We start from the raw sequence: 22,528 nt of genomic DNA on the forward strand, positions 1-22,528 counted from the left end.
AAGTACCACAGCCCTGCGCAGCTGGACGACAGGCCGACTGCTGCCCGTCTGCGCGAGGAAGAGAACAGACACGCAGCAGAACATGAGGAGTAGCGCGAGTGATGAGGAAATTAAAGGGAGAGATGAAGAGGAGGAGGAAACTGAGGAGGAGGATTAAACAGAATTGGAGGATTTTTTTTTTTTTTTACTTCAAACCAAGCGAGACATGGTAACTGTACTTTTTCAATAAATGAACCTAGTGTTTTATAGGTTCAAATAGACACAAAATCTCATTTTTATTCATTCCACTGGTAGTCTGTTTTGCTCAAATAGCAATAGAGGCCTGTCTCTAATACTGGCCTCTATCCAATAAAGGCCTGGACCGCGATGCACTTGAGTGAAATAAAGGCCCGGGCCTATATTAGAGAATTTACGGTACATTTTTCTCAAGTGTGGGTTGAAGTGGGTTTAATCTGTTTTACTGTTTTATGCTGATTAGTAGCAATTTAAAAGCCTTTTAATGTCTTATTTTCCTGTTTATTTAGTCTGAGTGATGGTATAATTATTTCAGAAGCCAGTCGTTTTATATTTCCCAGAGGATACATGATTTGTGTCCTGTGTCCAGAGGTATTTTAACATAACAAGGTAACATTTCACACATCTAATTTCTCATAGTAGAGATTTTTTTTATGCCTCATATGCGTTTAAATTAAAATTACCATGAAAATATGGAATTTCATCCAGTGTTTTCTTTTTCTAGCACAGGAACAGTTAGCTGTACCTGGTTTGTTTCCTCCTATTCGAGGTTGTAGTGACAGTAAGTCGTGTGTTTGTGTGTGAAAACCGTGTCGCTCCGGTGCAAGGCCACTGGGAGAACCAATCACAAACAGCTGGCCATTAATGAGGCGCTCAGAAGACACTGAGTTTCAGCCTCGTTAATCTTTGTCTCATCTTAACTGACCTTCTTTTTCTGTCTTTTCTTTTGCTCCAAAAGCTCCATAAATTAAATAAACTGTAAAAGGAGAATGAAGATGTACGTACACTCTAACAATTTAGTTAGGTATTTACTAAGTACTTAACTTCATAAAGATTATAAAAAAAAAAAATTATAGTCTGGATTAAAAAGCGGCCGGTCTTTCAAAAAAGATGGTAAGATTAACAGGAAAAAAAATGAATAAATATCCCGATGAGACTATTTAGCATTTGCAGATCACTCTATAATGATAGATCTAGTTGATGAGATATAACAATAACGCAGGACTTCAACAAAAGCAGTCAATTAATTTAACAAAATGTATGTGTTGCATTCTTACAATTGTTTAATTATCACGTTTCTCTGAAGCCAAGAAATACCACATATTGTTTCAGAATAAGACTTATATGAAGCTAAAAGTTGGCAAGATCATGTGAAGAAACAAAGTAGCAGAGACAGAAGAAATCTCAAAGGGGAAGAAAAGACAAAGAGAACCAAGCAGCGGAGGATCCTGTAGGGCAGACAGAGCTATTAAACTAAATTGCTCATGGGGCCACAGTTACTGAAAGCCAACAGCTCAGAGGCTGGGCATCCAGGAAATAGTTATTTTGTAGAGCAAAAAAACAAACAAAAAACATTTATTATAATGATCAGTTCCTTTTAATTTTTCATTTATTTAACAGCATTGAATAATTAATGCAGTAAACAATTTCTGTAGCTTGAAGAAATGTTCTGATTACTCAAATTTGCCAAAACTTTACAATATTTTCCTTTAATGTATCTAGCATTGATGCTTCAAGTAAGAAATTCAGTGGTGGACAGACTAATGTCATTGTTAGGGCCACATTGAAAACCACACAGTAGTTTTGGTAGGTTAGAAGCTGCTTCACTTCAGAACCTTCAATTTCAATCAGCTGTTTTTTTTAAATAGTTTTGATTTTACTGGTCTGTAAATCTGCTGTGGTGGTACTACACCCTGTGGACACCTGCTGCACCTGTTTTGCAGTGGAAGCTGTATTTTCTCAAAGCAGGTAGGTTTGGCTACAGGATCGGGTCAGACCAAGAAAAATAAAACTCATAAATGCATGTTTTGGCATTACAATTCAATTTATTAAGGGAGTTTAATTGGAATATTTTCCTTTCAGCATCAGGAAACAAGCAGCAGCTCTCATTAAGTATTATTTTGAGGAAAGCTATTAAGAAAAATCCTGTATTAAAAGCCTTTTTTTTTAGTGTTTGCATGACTGCATTTGAACAAGCAGATGTGCAGCAAACATGATTATTTTCTAAAAACACAAGGGAACTTGGATAGAAATAAAAAATCAAACAGATTTGCTACCTGCAGCTCTGACATTAACAATCTAATGCCTGTGGCCTTTAAATAGAGAATTGGGGCAGCCCCCGTCCCACCAGCTTTCAGCATGGGATGAATTATGGAGGCTCTCTGGTACTGAAATGTATAACCTGTCTCACTTATTGGCTGGCAGTGGTGTGAGTTATGGCTCATGGTTTCATGCTGGCTGTGGATTGTGCTGACCGATTGCTCCTCTGAGGCAAGGCGAGTCCAAGGGTTCGGGTTGGTGATGTGATACCTCTGTGTTGGGGGGGTTGTATCGATTGGCCATCATTAAAGTGTATGTCAATACAAATAGGTTTCCAGCCCAACTCCCTGCATGGATTATTTGGAAATGTCTGAATATTTTTTCATATTATTCTTAAGTCTAATTCCATTTTTCTAAGCACTAATTGTAACCCTGCCTGTTACAAATGTGATGTAGTTACAGTGAGCAGTCAATTAAAACATGGATTTGTTCACCAATTATATACTTCTGGTGTTTAACCTATTGAAAATATTTTCCCTGTTTGGGGTTAATAAAACACTCAATTATTTTGTCTCCAGAGTTGGTCTTGAGGGGTTTTCTATATTTGCTTTGTGTTTAGTTTTCATTTAATCTGTGTTAAAAGGGTTTTGTCGGACAGATCATACAAGTCATTTGCAACCAGCGGACCCTTCAGATTGCTCTAATCCACCAATCATCGGTACCACTGTAACACCTGCTAAGGTTTAAAAGCATCCCAATCTGGATTTGTTTTCAAATATATTGAGTTATCTAAAAATATGAAGCCTTAATTAGATAAAATGTCTATTGGTGCAAAATGCTGTGTTCTGCCCCCCCATTTTTATCACACTTTTATCTGTGTGTTTCAAAGTGAGAATCCCACGTGAAGATACCATCTGCTTACCATCTCTGCCTCCAATAAAGAACTCATTAAGTTTTATTATGGATATCCACTGATCTAGGTTAATTGGTGGTGTTTGTTGCCCAAGCAGCACTCTTATAGCTTTTTTTCTTTCTCTGTTTTTGAACACAATTAGACTTATTGTGGTAAAAGTGATGAAGTCAACCTTTGCAGCAGAAGTAACCTTTGATCTTCCGCTTCTGTGCTGTTCCTCCTATGAGACAATTTATGATATACTTTGCGTCAGTTCAGATAAAGAAAGGTGAAATATTTCCCAGCAAAATTTTCACATGATATTTAAAACTGTAAAGGGAAATTAAAGTTTCACTTGTTCACCTTACCTTAAAAGGAAAGTAGTTAATAAGGAGCTTTTTTTAGTCATCCCAGTTTTAAATCAACACAACTGTTGTCAGTTTTATTTGTTAATATTTGACCAGACATGCCTTTTCATTTCAAATGAAGTGAATGGAGAGAAGCTGTGTTGTGGGGAATTAGTGGCTACTGAAGTTCAAAGAAATGGGTAAATACTAACTGGATTTTTGTCCCCACCCCCCCACCCCCCACCTTTCAAACGAGTGAAATAATCCCTCTCTTCTAGATAAGTTGTGAAGATGACTGTGCAAAGAGCTAGAATGCAATTTATTTTATTGTGTCATAATACATCAAACAGAAGACAGAGTAATATCAGAGCTACTATCTGATACTGGGACGTAAATGCCGGTATCAGGTTCCAAACATGGACTGTTTATGAATTGTACAAATCGTGAATTATTTATAAGCAAAATGTAATAATGTTATCCAAACACTGTGGCGATTATCACTTGGAAAAGGAATTCTAATTTGATGAGGTGGGAGTTATGATTAATAATTTGCCAGCAACTTCAAATCTATGTGGCATGATTTTATTGATAGTGATGCAGATTTATAATAATATAGAGCGGCGTATAGAATCTTACATGTTTAAGTTTTAACGAACTTCAATAATTACTCAGAAACAGTTAAATTACATAATATGTGTACCATATATATATATATATATATATATATATATATATATATATATATATATATATATATCTGTGTATGTGATATACACAGATAAATTACATGATATGTGTACCCAGATATATTTATATCTGTGTATGTGTGTGTGTGTGTGTGTATATATATATATATATATATACATATATATATATATATATATATGGGTGTGTGTGTGTAAAATAGCTCAATAAAGGTCCATCACTGTTAATGTTTCTACCCATGATGAACAGAACCTCAGCATCTGATCCTCTCTAAAAACTAGTCTTGGTGTTTTTGGAGGAAATGAAAGTGCACATTAAACTGAATCCCGCCAAGGGCAATTCATCACATCTCTGACGTTATTCAAATCACTAAAATCACTTTTTTTTACTAGAAATAAAGACGAATGAAAGACCATTTTAATATCACAGCTTCTATCTCATGAGGTTAGCACTGGCCTTGAGAGCATTTTAGGTGCCAAAGAAAAAGAGATTTTTTATTCAACATGGTCCCTAAGTAGAACTAACAATTAGAAACATCTGCTCTTGGCTTGGAGGTTTAAATGTTTTTTTAATTCTGTTTTTTTGGATGCCTAGTCAGTCATTCTCTCCCTGGTATCGTCTTGGTGTAAGCAGGTTTTTCAGAGCCAGTAACAGGCACCGTCCTCCACATTGACTCAGCTGCTTCCATTGCCTGCATGCTATGGTGTACTCAGTGACCTGGCACTTGGACATACAGAACAACTTTGTGTGCTCTGAATGTGTGGAGGCACAAGAATCCAAGTGCGAGTTCTCCACTGTGCGTTCATTGACATCACATTAGAAATGTTTGTAGGTCTGTTTTCGGATGCTAGTGATGGAGGGCTGGATATTGAAGAAAAAATCCAGTTAGCTTCTAGGGCCTATTGAGGCACTGACACTGTTCTATTATAGTCAAATTTGCTGTTTAGATTTTATTGCAGCTCTGGGTATGCTGTCTTTCTACATTACCAACTGTCATAATGCTAGCTCTTGGACTTAAGTAGGCACAAGCACAGAGAGAAGCAGATTTAAACTGTTTATTTTAAGGGACATGCAAAGGAGAGCAGAGTATGGAAAGAACTGTGGGAGCCAGGACTGAGAGGCATTGGAAGGGAAAACAAGTTGTTAGATTGGATATGGATTATGGAAAGTTGCTCAAAGTGTTTAAGTCAGCTTACACTGAGTAGGAGTCTGGTCTTAGCTAGTTGGAAGTACAGTAGATGTTGGGGTTTGAGAGTGAAGACACTGGTCTTTCAGGGGTGGGGGCGGGGGGGGACTCCTCAACGCTGAAATTTCTCTAAGTTGGCTTGTTATGGCTCTGAATACAACAACCGTCTGCTTCAGGGAGACTGCTCCTTCTTAAAGGCCACCACTGATTGAGGTAATGTAACCCAGCTGGAATCAATTAGTGTGCCACCCTGTGAGAGCAAAGGGAAAACACACAGAGCCACTCCACCCAGCTCTGGAAACCTGACACCAACAAGATATTGTTGGAATTCAGGCTTAACATCCCATTCATCTTGTCGATTCATATTTGTTAGAAGGAAAAATCCTTTTCCTTAGCATCCTCCCGTTGCCTTAGGAGTTCCTCAAGGTTGTATTTTTGGGTCCATTTTATTCACAGTCTTGACATGTCTTCTTTGAACATTTAATTTATTTAATCCAGACCATACTCTGATTTTCTTAAGCAGAGCAAGTACTCCTGAATCAATGATTCTGTGTTCCTTTTTTGTGTGTATGCTCTATCTGCTCAGTCTGAGCCTAGTTCTGCAGAAGGTCTTTCCCTGCTAGAGGGGAGTTGGCAATGCTCGGTATGAATGATTGCTGCAGAGTTAGTGACACAATAGGGACTATCTACGTTTTCATCCAGGAGGAGCCAATTCGGCAAAGTCAATGACTGGATGCAATCTGCTGAGTGTTCTAAGATGGAATACTGTTTAATAAGTCTGAATGATTTGGTTGAACTCTGCCTCGGTATACTTCTCTTCTGTAATGCTGTTATACAAATCCAACTGAAATAGTATTTTAGAGGTTAAAGTCTGGATGATAAATTTAAGTTTTTATTTAGGATACCATTTCTGAGAAGTAAAATCTATTCACCATATCTATTTGGAACCATTGTCATTTGATCGTTAAGCCCACTTTTTTTTTCTGATAATTTATAAATATTTCCCAGACGAATCTATCCCATCTATTAAAGCTGGCTGATTAATCAATTCATCATATCTGCTGTTTATGATGATTTTATTCATCCATCCATTTTCTGACACAAATAACACAGAGACAAACAAACATTCAAATACACACTCATGCCTAAGGACAATTTAGAGAAGCCAATTAACCTAACAGTCATGTTTTTGGACTGTGGGAGGAAGCGGGAGTACCCGATGAAAACCCACACATGCTCATGGAGAACATACAAACTCCATGCAGAAAGACCCCGGGGACCTGGAACCTTCTTGCTGAAAGGCAGCAGTGCTACCCACTGCCCCACTGAGCAGCCCTTTGTAATTTTAAGTTGGGTCAAATCTGTATTTTTCTTTGGAATTCCATAGACATCAGTTCATCACTTTTTTTCTTAGATGTGTAATAATAATAATAATAATGGATAAACTGGCTCACTGTGTGATACCATTAGCTGCAATAATTTATTATGTTTATTGTCATAGATTTATGTATAACAATTTGATTTCACAAACTTATTTCAGAACTGGAATTTTGCTGTCCTTTAAAACAAAGTTATCTCCCTGATGGGATGATTGAAATCAAAGCTAGTTTTTGAAAGCAGTATATGTCATTACTTACTTTAATAATGAAATTTAGGTGAGAAAAAAATCAATTATATCAAATTTGTTAGAGAATAATCTGAGATTTGATTTTTAAGTCCTATTGCTATGCTCTAGCATCTTTCAAAGACATGAAAAACTTACCAGCATTGCTCACATTCAACTTAGAATGTGCTGCTTGCTTTTGCCATCAGCAGGTTTTTATTTAGTTAGCTCGGCCAATAGTTCAGAGCTCTGCTATCATATACCTGGTACCAGACAAAGGGCCAGTGCTATTCCTGTGTGTGTATTATTTCGCTGGTACCTTTAAAGCGTTTTTATTTGTTTATAAAATATAGATAGAGGCTACATATTCAGATTTTTACTAGTCTTAATCTTAGATCACTAATTCTACATTTTTTGTGTAAGATTGGTCAGTAGGGAGATCATAGCTTTGCACACCAAAGCCAAGGATGAGCCTTCAAATCAATCCACTGTTTTCAACCCATTTATCATTGTCTAATTTATTGTCTGCTTTGTAGTTAAAGAAACAATCCTGTGCAACAAGAGCAGTAAACACACAAACACAACTGGCAATTTCAAAGACACTTGAAGGAATATTTAGCTATAGGAGCTACCACTTTTCTGTGTCGGTGATTGTGCAATAAGTGTTCTTTTTGTAAATGTCAATGTTTCACTGAAAAAAAAAACAGAATTTTAACAGTTTTACCTGCCTTTTGTTGTGTTTTCACTCATTTTTCCCCTCCTTTTTCTTATTCTGTTTTCTCACCCTGCAGTTTGCTGTTTTGTGGTCCACAAGAGGTGCCATGAATTTGTCACGTTCTCCTGCCCGGGGGCAGACAAGGGACCCGACACAGACGTAAGTACCCGAGCACCAGCTGTTCCTTCCCATTTTGTTTGCTGCTTTACTTTTCATTAGACTTAGGCACATGTGAAGTGGCTCCAGGATGCATTTTTATATTCCAGGCCTCTGTCGCTCTTTATAAGCCACTGTCATCCTTGTATAAGAAGCTTTTCAGAGTTGATGGATAGCCGAATCTTACTTAACTGACCAGGACTGTTTTCTGAGCAATTAGAGCTGCAGAGTTAAAGCTTTGTTACAAAAAGAAAGGGAGCAGATTTGAGGATGGTTTCAGTCCCAAACAAACTAAACAAATGCACTTGGAAGCAGTGTTTCATTTGCGTTGTTAATGTCTGCTCATCCACTCTGTTTTGGGCAATCTCAGGAGAGAGACCTTTTCTGTGTTGGTGCTTTTCCACAGAAAATCATTCAAGGGTAAAATTAGAGAGAGTCACGATGCAATCACAAGAACTGCAGGTGGTTGGTTAGATGTATTCTATGTCAGTGTTCCTGTCCTGGCATGTCGGCATCACCTCTAATGAGCAGGATTACAAAATCTCAAAGAACAAGTTTATAAACCAAGGAAAGACAGACATATATATCATTTTGGTGACAACTTATGTGATCAGTGCTTTTCTGGACCCATAAAGTTTTTTGTTTTTTTTTATCAAAACCTTTGTTGCAGACTGGCACTTTGTATAAACCTTGAGATGCTTCTAGCATAAAAGCACTTTTTCACTGCAGGCCTCACTCACTCATGTACTCCCATATTGGTGAGCATATTGGAGGCAGTGTGGGGTTAAATGCCCACCGGACATTTGGACATGTGCAGATTTTGACATTTGGAGAGGGAAGCTGAAATTAGTCCCTGACTTCTCTGCATCCTGAACTGCAGCCATCCCTGCCATCTTGTGACTTCATGAATTTCAAACCCTGACAGATTTTTTTGGGGAGAAAAAAGCATCTTAGGGAATAAATGTGTATTGCAAAGGCAGTGGTCATAAACGGTCACAGATAAAAACCGAGGCATAGAAATATGCATAATGCGTGCTAACTCTTCCTTATTTATTTAAGAAATTATAATTTTATGTGAATTTCAAGCAAACATAATGTTTATGTTTGATTGATTTGCACGTTAATTTTTTTATTGATCATATACCTCTGGCCAATTTCATGCCGAGTAAACATTAATATTTATTGTAAGTTCGAGCTATAACTCAAAATGTTCAGTATATTTTATTCAGACTGTCCTCAATAGACAAGACAAAGTAGCTCATTACTGCAACGTATAATATGATAAATGGTTTTGGTTTTATAAAGATATATTCAATTTTACTCAGCATTTCTATTCAGCTCTTTCTCTAAATATATTTTTATACTTTTCCTAATACTTGTCTGTTTATTTTTTTTATAAATAAATATATAGTTATATATATATAGTTATATAGTTTCTCAGCTGAAATCCAGCTGCTCTGTAAAGGCCTCAGATGTTTGTTAAACAACATTTGGAAAACCAGCATCAAGAAGTTCCAGAGGACAAAATCAAAAGAACCTTTAAAGCTGAGTTGGGTTAGAAAAGAAGACTTCCAAAATTTGAACTATTCACAGATTTCTTTTGTAACCAATTATTAGGATTGGAATGATCTTTATTCATGGAGTGCACTTAAACAGAATACAACTTTGATCCCACTCTGCTCCTAGCGAAGATATTTAATGTATAAATATATTAAAGGAAGAAAAAACTAAAGTATATTTATCAGACAGCTGCCATTTATCCAGAATGCTACTCACAGAAACTAACTAAACTAAGAGAGTGGAGCACATCATCCAGTTTGTTGCCATGGTTTCCCATATTAGATGATGGGTCAGCCAATGACGTTGCAGCATTATAGTTTAGGTGACCTCTATAGCTGTGATGAACAGCCAGAGTTTTCGAGCCAGCAGCCGAACCAAAATAAACATGGCTATCCATGATTACATCTCTGAAAGAGGAACAATGGAGCATAGAAAAGTAAGATGTATTTTCTCATAGCATCTGCTGCCATTTCCGATGTTAATCTGATTGGCTAAAACCAAAGTATGGTAGGTGGGAACTAGATGTCGCGTCTCCCAATCAGCTCAGAAACCTCTGCTAGTTTCTCCTCTCCCTGAACAGATTAGATGGAAGCAATCCCAGATTGATATTGAGTAGAATTAAACCTCCCTGCTTAACATGATCAATTTGGCTTGCCAGGTTATCAACCACCCTGACCTCTCACATCTTATGGCTAAAGTCTACTCTGCATAACTAGAACTAGAACTAGAACATGGAGAAGCAACATTTAGTACTAATCATCCACTAAAGGCCAGAACCAACCAAACGTTTGTTTCTGATCCTACAGAAAATTTAGTCCGTTGCATTTAGCGCTCATTTAAAGTCAAAAGGATGATCACACCAAAATCAGTTTTATGTAGCGGGGCTTGTGTGTTAGTCCCACTGAGATAGACCCCAGGTCTATTTCAGCGACAGTTTCATGGGTCTGACAGGCAAAAAGATAGGTTACAAAGTAAAGCACATTCGCTTTGGGGGAAATACAAAAAAAAATCTGTTAATCACGTGGGGAAACAGTCACTTTTGGAGCTGCTCATCGCGTATATAGTAAGCGGGACAGACTTGTGAAAAAATTAAGGAATTAAAAAAGAAAACTTCAACCCATGATAGGAGTTCAGGATGACAGAAAATGGATAAAGTTGTGATCCTTTTTGAGCCTCACAAAAAAATAGATAACGGCGCAGACAGCAGGTAAGTGCGACATATCCGTCACCTCTTTATGAAAAAAAAAAGAAAAACTTTGATAAACTTCCCAGATCTCTCTCTCTGAGAATCACCCCCCAGTTTCAGTCAGCATATGAACCATCCCGTTTCGTTAATTGCTGTTTTTCTTTTCTTTAGAATTAAATCTCATTATTTTTTTAATACATGAACATTCTCTATCTGTTCATGTTTGAGATGCTGCACAGACTCCTTAAGTGGGGCTTTGCTTTATAGAATGCACCTGTGTTTAAAAAAAAAAAAAAATCTGTCCAAACCAAATATGGGAAATTGTTTTAATTTGTGTGTTGGACAGAAAGAAGTGAAAAGAAAAGCACACCCTGCAATAGGAGCTTCTCTACATGCAGTTAGTTTGACATGGAAAAAAAATCATATCGGAGATTAAAAAGTCGTATGCAACCGGTGTGTTCAGACCTTAATCTGGAATAAAATCCCAGAAAACTGTAAAAGTTTTCTAACCCTAACAAAGTTTGTAGAGACATTTCCAAAAGGGGGAAAGAGGAAATTGCAGTAGAGGTTACTCTGCAAAGTAATGACTTATGAAAACCTTGTATCCTTTAATTCCACTACACACCTCTTCCCTTTTAATAATCGCCTTATTAAATAAAATCAAAAATAATCTTGAGCTCAATTAACTATTTTTTTTTTTTATCTGATTTGTGAAAAAAGGGTGAAAATACCTTGGCGGTTAGGACAGAGTAATTTTGTTCACATGCATGACGCCATTAGAACCACACAAACAATTTAAAATGCTTTATAAACTCTGTAATAACACTTGTAATGAGCTTTTCTATCATTTCTTTTTGGTTAAGCAGTAGTTACTATGTGCTACCAGCCACTGCTTGTCAGCTCTGAAAGCGTGAAACTTCATTTACATACCTGCTTGCTGGCTGGGCACACAGAGTCTGGCCTCTGTAACTGGAGATATGTCAAGCCAGACTCTCTAAATAGAGTCTGGAATCTCCAGAAGTATAAGCAAGGTGCTTCGTGATGCACTAAGAAAGCAGGTTCATTGTTTCCGGGACATTTTTTCACAGACCTCTGTGATATGTTTGTGTCTGAGTTCGGTGCTACCCTGGTTTTTGTTAAAAGGAACTGTTGGCCCTTCTTACTGTACATCAGAGAGTTTCTCTCATAACCCTGTTTTCTTCCAGGGTGGTTAATTAGACACATAAAAGATATTCATTGATGATGAATAAGCATCCGAAAAACCTTGAGCTGAAAAAGTCAGACTTTATCTTAGAATTTAACGCCTGATTTACATATTTTATTCAGAGAATGTTTCTTTGCTTTTAGAATGTTAGATAACAGCTGCTTAGCAACACATAAAAGACCCCTTAGGTTTTAGGTGTGTTTTCTGTCTTGTTTGAAGGAATAGGGCATTCATAGGCTTCTACAGAACCAAATGACACACTGAGGGCATGATTTAATATTTTCAGTCAGCTGTGTTTCAGGGCTGGGAAAAAATACACTGTTTAACCTTTCCTTCAATGAAACATACTAGGGCTGTTGTAAACGAATATTTTAGTAATCGAGTAATCTATCGATTATTCTTACGATTAATCGAGTAATCGGATAAAAAAAATAAACTTACTCAAAATGTAAAGGTTTGAGTTTGTACAGAGTTCTGCAGCCTTAACTAGTCATGATAAAATGCAAAAATGTTGCTATTTTTATTAAAACAATGCTATTATTTATTCTTGATTGCTTAGGTATAAACAAATATAGAATTACTACAAAAAATATTAATCAAAAATTTCTAATTCATACATAACAGTAGCGAGAAGAAAAGACTAACTTTTCAGGATGGAAAGACACCAATAAATAAATGCTTTTCAGCTCATGCCTGTAATCTGTTGCTGCGTATTTTTATTAACAAACTTACATTAAGTCCTGCATAATTTCTCTTAGTTCCACCCTCACATACAATTTACACTACACCCGGTTAAGTAACCGCTATGTTTAGATGTAACGTTAGCAAAATAATGTGCCTCAATTTACATCTATAACATGGCAGATTATCACACAACGTAGTTAGCAAAGAGAACATAAACGTTACCTGTTGGCAACCGTGTACGAGTTGGATGCATGTAGCGGGTGTTTTCTCTTCAGATGCTGCAACATTGATGTTGTGCTGTTGTGGTACGCCAATTCTGCTTTGCAGTGGATGCATTGCGCTGTGTTGTCCTTTCTGTTTAGCCTAAAATGTTCCCAAACTTTTGACATTTTTTGTCGCTTTCGGGGTTCTCCTTCTGAGCATTCTCCGGTTCCCTCCATAGCTACAAACTTAGCACAAGCGCTCCAGGCACTAACGGAAGTGGTAGCGTTGTGCAACACAAAAACCCTCTGGCTAGACCAGTGTGCTGCGTATTTAACAGCATTGCTTATTACAATACAATAAATTTAGTGAAGCTTCGAGGCAGATAAATTTCCTCGAGGATTTTTTGTAATCGAGTTACTCGATGAATCGTTTCAGCCCTAAAACATACACCTTCTGAAACACCTGCCAGCATGATGAAACAGTGGTTAGCTGATGACTGGCATTAATTTGGATGGATATGGATGGATGGATGGATGGATGGATGGATGGATGGATGGATGGATGGATGGAGGAATGAATGGAAGCATGGATGGATGGATGTATGCATGGATGGATGGATGGATGGATGGATGGATGGATGGATGGAAAAAACTGTTAAGAAAATTAGGATATGAGCTGCACTTAAAACTAAAAGAAGTAAGAACAGTTTGGGTTTACATTTATTGTTACTCCAAGAGCCAATTATTTATTATTGTTATAAAATCCAATTTCTTTAACATGCAAACGCCCCTAAAGTACGGTAATATAAAATTAGTTTCTTTAGGCAGGATAAACATATGACTTCCCTTTTTTGATAAACCAACTATTATTCTACAATGTGTAGGAACAGCCTATCATCATCAAGTATGACCAAAATGGGAAAAAAAAGCTTATGAAGTAAAGACAACCATGTTAGGAGTCTGCAAATCAACAGAACAGAATAAAACTGCAAGACTAAAGTCCTATAAAGAGCCCAGGAACAAGGGAGACATATTCAGACTTTCTTTTAAAATCTTCAGTTAGATTTATCTTTTGCATCAATTTTTGAGGTCTTCATAAATTATATGGATGAGTTTGGAATTGTCATTTTTCTTATCTATATAAAATGTTCACTGCCTAGACACAAGATATATACCTGTATCTCTTTTATGCAAGATCTTTTGCTGCTCTAATAAAAGATGTTTTATTGCATCTGATATGAAAAAGGAAATTAAGTCTTCATATAAAGTAGTAGCACTAAAGCTTGTTTTTGGACAGAGCTAAAATAAAATAGTCTATATTCTTTTATGACTCCTAGAAATCAAACCTATCTACTTTAAAGTTACACCCATTTCTCTCCTTCTGTTTTTTTATACATTTTTCTGCACCTGTGTCGCTGTTGCTATGGGCAGCCACACATATGAAACGGCTTAAAGCGGTGCAGAAAACCAATAACTCCTTTGGCCAGACAATATCTACTGAATCCGCTGTGTCTTGGCTATATGCATCTTATGACTCATGTGTGTGTTTTATAACTTCCTCTACTATAAGAAGCAAAATGTGTAGAGTGATAACAGGTATCTTCAGCAGGAGCTAATCTTGGATTCATGGAAAATCAAATACGGGTTTCTCCTCACAGCTACATTTGATAGGACAGCTTTTATAATACAGCTATTGAAAGTATTATAATACCCCTTCTACTAATTCACATACCTAGAGGTCATTGGGCAGTAGTAGGCTTGCTTGCTGAGGATTATAACAGTTACTTTAGCTAACCATTTTGTTTGATTGCTAGGTATACAGTAGTATCCGCCTGCAGCTAATTTAGGTTCAGTGCTTTACAGAAGAGCATCATTAATAATGCAAGAGCTCTTGGTTTCACCGCAGGGGTTCGGCAGATGAACCTGAGAGGTATGGTGTGCCTCATTTGTGTGGGTGTGTGGCTATTGCATCACTGATGTCCACTTAACCAGTACAGCACATTTGACCTGAGGCAATCTGCTAGTCTGTTTGCACTGATTTCCTCTCTTCTTTCACACACACATAGACACACAAACAGAAATGTGTGCACACACGTATGCTCTAACAATCACCTCTTAGACCCTCGGGCCTGTTCTGTGCACAGATAGTGACCGAGTAATATAGTTAAGGAGCCGCACATTTCCTTGGAAACGCGCTGAGCTGACCTGAGGGTGACCCAGCATCCAGGCGAACCAATAACTAACACTCAGAAAATGGAGCTTTCCTGTTTTCAAATTATTATTATTATTTTTTTGTGTTTTTCGATACTCTCCATATTTGTACCAATGTAGTATGCATTAATAAAAAAAAGTAAAGTAATGCATACATATATAGTCAGAAAAAAAACAATATTATTACCCGTTTTGAAGGTTATTTTGCTAAAAATATCTTCATTGAGAGAAGTTTAACCAACGTGAAATCAAGCTGATTTCAACTCTGATTCTAAAGATAATGCCAAAGTTGTCAACATTCATAAACCCTGAACACAAAACAGCAACTGATCATAAAGTTTATAAAATGGGTTACAAAAAACAAGTTTGTTTCTATGCGCAGAGCTGATCTTCAAAGAAAGTGCAAAGTGATTTGCATTTGCCTGGTCTGCAAAGTTTTTTGTATGTTTCTTCAACAATATGCAGATCATAATCATCAAACCACTCAAAATTATGTGTGGGGGGTATGCAAATGTTAACATTGACTGCATGCAAAGCGATTTTTCAAATATACAGTAAAATGTTACTGTGGCTGCAGTTTTTGCATTTTTTTTAGCAGCTCTGAAAGTTGTTTACAAAGTAACACACAAAAAAATAGGCATTGGTACAATGCCAGACATTGGAGAGAGATTCTGAGTCCATGTAAACATGTTTGGAACATAAAGAATAACAATATCGGAATAATATTATTAAAGAAAAAAACTTAAAGTCATAGAGGGAGATGTTTTTTTTCCGGATGGATCATCAAATAAGTGGTCCTCCTAAATGTCAATCATGCTGGTGATGTGTTTACATAAAGCCTTCCTACGTACCTTGCCGGTGGTGAGTCTGACATGGTGAAAAAATTGCAAATCCTCTTTTTGAAACTTTTAAACAGAGCATGCACGAGGGCTCCTGCACGCTCTCGCACACGTTTAATAGGCATTCCTTCTCGGGAGCGGGCACAGGGTTCTGCATGTGCGTTTTTTTTAAAGTGGAGAGGGCGGGTCTTTTAAAAACTTTGCGAAAATCGTCAATGTTATTGTGGCATGTTTTCAAAATCTCGAAAACAAAATTTAAATTTAAAAGCCACTGGAAAATTTCCATCACATTAGATGAAACATGGGTGGGTGCTCATATACTGTATATAATTCCATTCCATGTGCAATTTAGTGCCCGATATTTTAAATCTTTGATGATCAGGTCCCCAAACTTGTGCTATAGCAGTGAATATCTGAGATCAGCTACATACTTGTTTGACAACAGCCTGGTAGAAGTGAGGGTTTCACAAAGTTGCACTAAATCTGTTACCACAAGGTTATTGTGGTAACAGATTTCTTCTCAGGAAAGGTAATGATTTGAAGTGTAAATTACACAGGTGGCTTTTAACAGACAACACATCTGCAAGAAGCTGTATTCTGGTTTCAAAGCTTTGGACATACAAAGTCTCATTACAAGGATTCTGCTTTAGAATTGGAAACAAGATTAAACTGGAGTGGTGCTAAATTGCATCATCTTTGCCACGGGCATCTTGGATTGTCACAGGCAATGGATCCTTTCATCTTTATGTTGAGTCAATTTACCTTCCAGCTAGGGGGCTGGTCATCTCTTTCAGACAGGCCCGCTCTGCTCTTCAGTTTGCCTTTTTAGTTTGATTTCAGGATTACTGCCTTTATAGGTGATTGTGGGTTCACTTGATATTACAAAAATAAATTTGGAATCTCAGTGCATCATTACAGAATAATTCAAAAACATTTAGATTATGCTTAAGTGGAAAAGGATTTCAGTCTTTTCTTTAAATTTCTTGAAGTTATTTGGAATTTGATGTCAACAAGAAAGATTATCAATGGTTAATGATTGCCCCGGATGAAGGACAACAGAAAATAAAATTATGAATTAATTAATCTAACTATAACAAATCAAATATGACGGCACCTGACAAAACGTGTCATATTTAAAATCAATTATTTTTTTTTATTTAGTTTAAATAATCCCAAGTTCTATTCTAGACAAAGGATGTCAACCTTAGAATATTTTCCAATGCTGTATAGCCAAACTGAGTCCAGTCTTTATATAAAGTCTAGTCGATTGAATTTATAATTTACACTGCAGCAGTCCTTCATCCTGAGATTGTAGTAATAGTGGAGATGGACCAGTTTTGTTCAATGGTGAAAAAACTTCAGTTGAACAAGGTTTAGTATGAGTGTGCATCTGCAGTGGACAGCTTGGATTGAAAGGAGATTGTAGACAGAAAACCACAGACAGAATGAGACAGAAGTACATTTTATGTGAAAGAGATTTCAGAACAACAGAATAAAAATGGTTGAAATATACCATTCAGTTGTTTGGACCAGAAAAGAGATGGCTAAACACTACAGCATTGAGCCATGAGTGCGGTCTATTCAAGAAAAATAGAATAGAATGGAATGGAATGGAATAGAATAGAAAAAACTGTTATAGTAGAAGTGTTCACACAATGTGGTACTTAGAAACATGTATAAAAATAACAGATAGGAAAATAAAACATATAGAGTATTAACTGTTCAGTGTTTTACTATATAATACTCTGTATCTGGAGAATAAAAATATCAATAACAGCTGTGGACATTTTTATAGTAATGGATATGTGAAAAAGAGCAGCAAGAGCAGAGATGTGCAAAAAAAATTAAATGACCACAGCATGCTATTTAACTAAGACAGAAACTGTGCAAAAATCAGACTGAATTTAACAACTTATTGAGGTTTTTGGGAACAGTGATGGTTATAAAATCTTACAGCTGCTGGGAGGAAGGATCTGCGATAACGCTCCCTGGTGCATTTAGGTTGCAGCAGTCTGTCACTGAAGGAGCTTTCAGAACATTCGGAAAAAAGACACAGCTAAACATAGAGGCACTGAGCTGAAAGCAGTCTCTAATGGGAAGAAACAAAAATGATATACAGAGGTAATTATAACAAAAGCTATAGTTTTACTGACTCCTTTGAGAATGGAGATGTGGTAAACATTGTTTTTTAAACCAGGAAACACATAAAGCCTAAATCTTATCTTGTTTTTTTCTGCAATGTTTACCCCAAAAACAAAAAGAAGGGGTAGGGCTGTCAGTTTTTCAGAAAAACAACCAATTACCCATAACCCAAAAGGTAATTTCAAATGCTGAGTGTGCATAATTTGTCAACATACTAAATATATCCATTCTTCAAAACAGCAAGTTGGTGGCAAGATGATCAAATAAAGGTTTTTATAATGTGCAAAACAGGATTTATATGATTGTGCCCATATAAAAAATATAGATATGAGAAACGTCCAGCTCTCTATAGGGAAAAAAAACAACAAACACAGAAGTTTCTATTAAGAGGAACAAGTTAACCAGTCCTGCAGCTTTTTTTTAAATAGGCAATTAAATTAATTACTCAGAGAAGAGGCAAAATTACATTTACCCGAAAAAGAGAGGCACTTTAGGCTTTAACCATATTCAACAATAAGAATTACCAAATGAAGAAACACTGCTTAGGTTGTTGCAGTCAATGCTGTGTTGGACGTGTGGATCCTGGCCTTTATTATCCTAGAAATGGCTCAAAGAACACATATAATGTCCAACATATGCAGCTTTCTCCCAAATACTCCCAGACAGTAATCAAATATGAACTACTGGTGTTATTGTGAGGAGGGCTCCATCTACAGACACTCTAATCCCACAGTGAACCATCCACTAAGACTCTGCTGGTGGTTCTAGTACCAGACACTTCTGCACATCTCCACCGGTTCCTGATCTATGCCTGCTCTGGTTAATACTGCTTTGTCAGTAAAACTGGAAACTGCTCAATATCGGGTAGGTTGCTTTAATGTTGATGTAACATAGAAACTCAAGTGAACCTCCTACTCCATACAGAATTAGATGCCAGTAACACATGCTTTTAGCACACACCCCTATGCAAGCCTTGGCACCAGTGCTGCTTACAAGAAAACACTTTTTCAAAGAAACTCGATCCTGCATTTCTATCTTCACGGTGCTTTAAATTCATGCTCCGTGAGTGGTTTTACTGTTTTAGTAAAATGAGATTACTGTATATACAACATGCATTTAGATCAAGCATAAAATACACACTGATACATGCCAGGTAGGATTAGATTATGCACCAGGAGGTTGGTGCTGGTGCATGTGAAGGAGAAAATGGGGTTGCCACTGTATGTCCTACTTATACACTGTGTCTAATGAAATTTGGCCTCATTCAAAAAGCTGCATTTCATGTCACAGATCAGACTGTTGAATGTCTATAAAATATTTGTATTTATATGCATCTTTCCTGCCACAGTTTAAGGGGTCATGTATGGCCTGTATGAACACTTTTTGCAAGGAGGATGTGGAGAGGAAAATAACAGATTCAGCTGGAAGCCATTTTTACTGAGAGTTATATGGAAAGATCTGAGACCGAATAATAGCAGCTCCCTAAACCAGCAAACTGGGTTAAAGATTGTGTTTGTGACAGCCAGGATGCAGGCAGCATGAGTTAGCAAGTTAGCACTGCAGCAGACACAATTTACACCAGAAGGGAAGTAAAACAGGAAGGTGAGATCATTCTCGGTTAATAGAGCAAAAAATGAAAACTGCTGATTCATATTAGGACCTCAGACTGACACTCTTATATTTTCAAGGTTTTTTTCTTGTGCCTCACAGAGGACTCTTATCTAATTGGGAAGAGGCTCATTAAATTCATGTCTTAAACTCTGAAGGGATTAAATTTCCTGATAGATCATGACAACAGATCTTTTTCACACTTAATCTGCAAGATCTAATCTTTTAAGTCATTAAAACATTACCTAAAGGGTAGGATGTGGTTATAGATTGAGATGAGTTTAAATGAGAAAAGAGGATGTTTTGAGTTCTCACGCTCAGTAAATATGCAAATGGAGAAGATAAGTAATTATGATCTCAAACGTTTTTTTTTTTGTTTTTTTTATTGTAAAAAGGAGTTAGTCGGGGCATTGACTCACTAAAACAGTCTTTTTTAAGTATCTCTGGTACTGCATTAAGCAGGTTTTAAAGTGGTGATTATTTTTGTCTCGCTGCATCAAGGCTTTTTAATGTCGATCATTTGTCTTGAAGTATAATGAAACTCAATGCTGTATTGGTTGATGTATTTATAAGCTGGTTGTAACTGTCAGTGTTAATCTGGCTGCTCTGGACGTTTTCTCTCTGAAGCTGAGCTCTATAAAAACAGGTTAACCCCAGGCTCACACCGACTCCGGTCTTACCGTTGCGGTGCGGTGGGTGCGGCGCCGCAGTGATTTCAAGTCATTAAAAAGACGTAAACCTCTCTCACCGGCTGCTGAGCTGTCCGGCTGCGGTTACCGAGACACTCCGGCGCTGCAGAAAATTCCGCAAGAAAGCTATCCTTGCGGCGTGCCGGAGCCCTCCGCAACAAGCTCTCGCAAATATCCTGATTTGGGCCGTGTTATCGCGTGATGTTACGTGAACTCAAGTGAACTTCTGTTCTCGCGAGTTAAATCTCCGGACCTGTTGCCGGAGCCGCAGAGCCGCACCGCACCGTAGTCAAAAGGGCGGTGTGAGAGGGGGTGTGCTGGAGTTGCGGTCTCCATCGGCTCTGTAACCCTACCGGAGCCAGTGTGAGCAAGGGGTAAATGGTCCGAGTTTGTTCTTAAAGAGAATTCCAGAATTATGTTGCCAGTTTGACAGACTTTGCCATATCTTTAGCTGTTTTTCAGATGACACTAAAATAATCTTTGTGTGATTTGAGTAGATTAAGTTTTGATTGAATGAAAAATTGACTAAATTTATGTATAATTTTTCTAGTAACACCAAAAACTAAAGCATTTCCACACCAGAGCCGAATTTTCCCAGTTTCACTCACGAATGTGGACACATTTAAACAAAGGTACACAGAATGAAAGGCAAATTGATGCCAATGGGCTTTACGTTTATCATATAATTTGTCTTTTAAATTAAAATGCATTCATGGTGTTTGACTAAGCAGCAAGTGTATCTTAAATCTTAAAACAGTGAATACAATATGCTTTTACACATATGGCCATATTTTAAATTCCCTTTTAAGTCTAAATGTGAAGAAAATAATACACTCTGTGAAACATAACATACGTTTACATCTAAGAAGTGTATGTGTTACTGTTTTGACTTGAAGGATGAAAAATGGTTACATTGTGAAGAGACACTTAACGTTTGCTGTGAAATCAATATCTTGTTTTGTTTATCAGCTCACTATTTTGATGATAAAGTTTCAATCATCAACAATTATAATAAAAAAACAGTAAGGCCTAGTTTCTAATTTAAACTAATTAGAAACCAGGCCTTACTGCCACGCTTAATCAGTCACTCCAACCACACAGCATGCCAATGTGAGTAAATCTTACAGCAGTGTAAACGCAATGTTTATAGCTATATAGGGAAGCGGCTTTTCCAACCATTGAATTTCTGAATTCTCCTGAGTGGTGCATGACTTTACACGAGTGAATAAAGTGAATGTGATTGGTCGATTATCAAGGGGGGGGAATGTTGTGGTGGAAGGTTCTTAAGCAAGTTTGGTTGTGGCCGGTTTCTCTGAAGCATCTTGCTAACCAGTTAGCAACTTAGTGCTAGTAGGTTCCCAATGGGAAATTCCATTGGGACCAAGTAGCTCTAAATTGGTGACTTAGAAACAACACTGTCAAGGAACGCTATGGACAGAGGAAACATGCAAGAGGAGGAGAGTTTTGTATTGGAGGTCGTGGATGAGTCAACTCCATGATACATTTTTTATTTAGAGGAGGAAAGCGGGGATGAAGATGTTGTGGAAGAGGACGCCAGGGCGGCAGAAGCTTGGTTTGGTGTAGAAGGCTTACAGCCGTACATGTTTGAGCCCTTGCCTCGCAACACTGCCAGTTCTGTTAGCTCTAAGCCTGCTGAAGACACAGACGTCCATCCCCGTGAACACTGTGACGGAACTCAATGGGAAAGGAAATTATTCTTATTTCTTATTTCAACTGTTGCGTTTATTAGCTGCGACATATGAATCAAGATGCTATGACCAAAAAATTTAATTGACAGATGACCATTGATATATGATTGGCCAAATTTAGGTGTTCAGGCCCATGTATAACTAACTGGCCTGTATAAAAAAAGCAGGAAAAAAAAAACAGATTTTAAGACAGGATTTAAAAAAAAATATATACATTTTCTAAATTTTGGGACAATATTGTCTGATAAAGAGTACATTCATATACATGTTTAAGCCAGAAGGATTTGATATTTAAATATGGCTTACCTACGACTTTAACATGGCATTGTTTAGCATTATTTTTTGACACTCATGCTCCAGAATGTTTCAACATGAGATATTGGAAGATAAAATAATAATGCTATACTATCAAATTATGTAGAATGAAAGGTGATGCTGGTGCATTATTCACCTTAAACCGCACATCTCTGAGTCCCATCCACACAGGAATGGTTTTATAAGGAAAGAAGTATAACATTTCCATTTTACAAATTAGAATGATCTTATGAGTATCTGTTTAAAAACATGCATTAGAATAGTTTTTTTCTACATAGTGGAATTTTTATTCCACATTTA

At 37.1% G+C, this 22,528-nt stretch overlaps 1 protein-coding gene across 1 annotated transcript in view; it reads left to right on the plus strand.

The window, feature by feature from the left end:
* Positions 1-22,528, plus strand: part of prkcaa (protein kinase C, alpha, a) — a 189,167-nt gene that overhangs the window by 67,758 nt on the left and 98,881 nt on the right. The window contains exon 3 of the mRNA XM_038286484.1: positions 7,799-7,881. Within this exon, the coding sequence (XP_038142412.1) occupies positions 7,799-7,881 (83 nt within the window). The remainder of the gene's footprint in view (positions 1-7,798; positions 7,882-22,528) is intronic.

Source organism: Cyprinodon tularosa, unplaced genomic scaffold (genome assembly GCF_016077235.1).
Source record: "Cyprinodon tularosa strain WSP-4 unplaced genomic scaffold, ASM1607723v1 ctg226, whole genome shotgun sequence".
NCBI classification, from domain to species: Eukaryota; Metazoa; Chordata; class Actinopteri; order Cyprinodontiformes; family Cyprinodontidae; genus Cyprinodon; species Cyprinodon tularosa.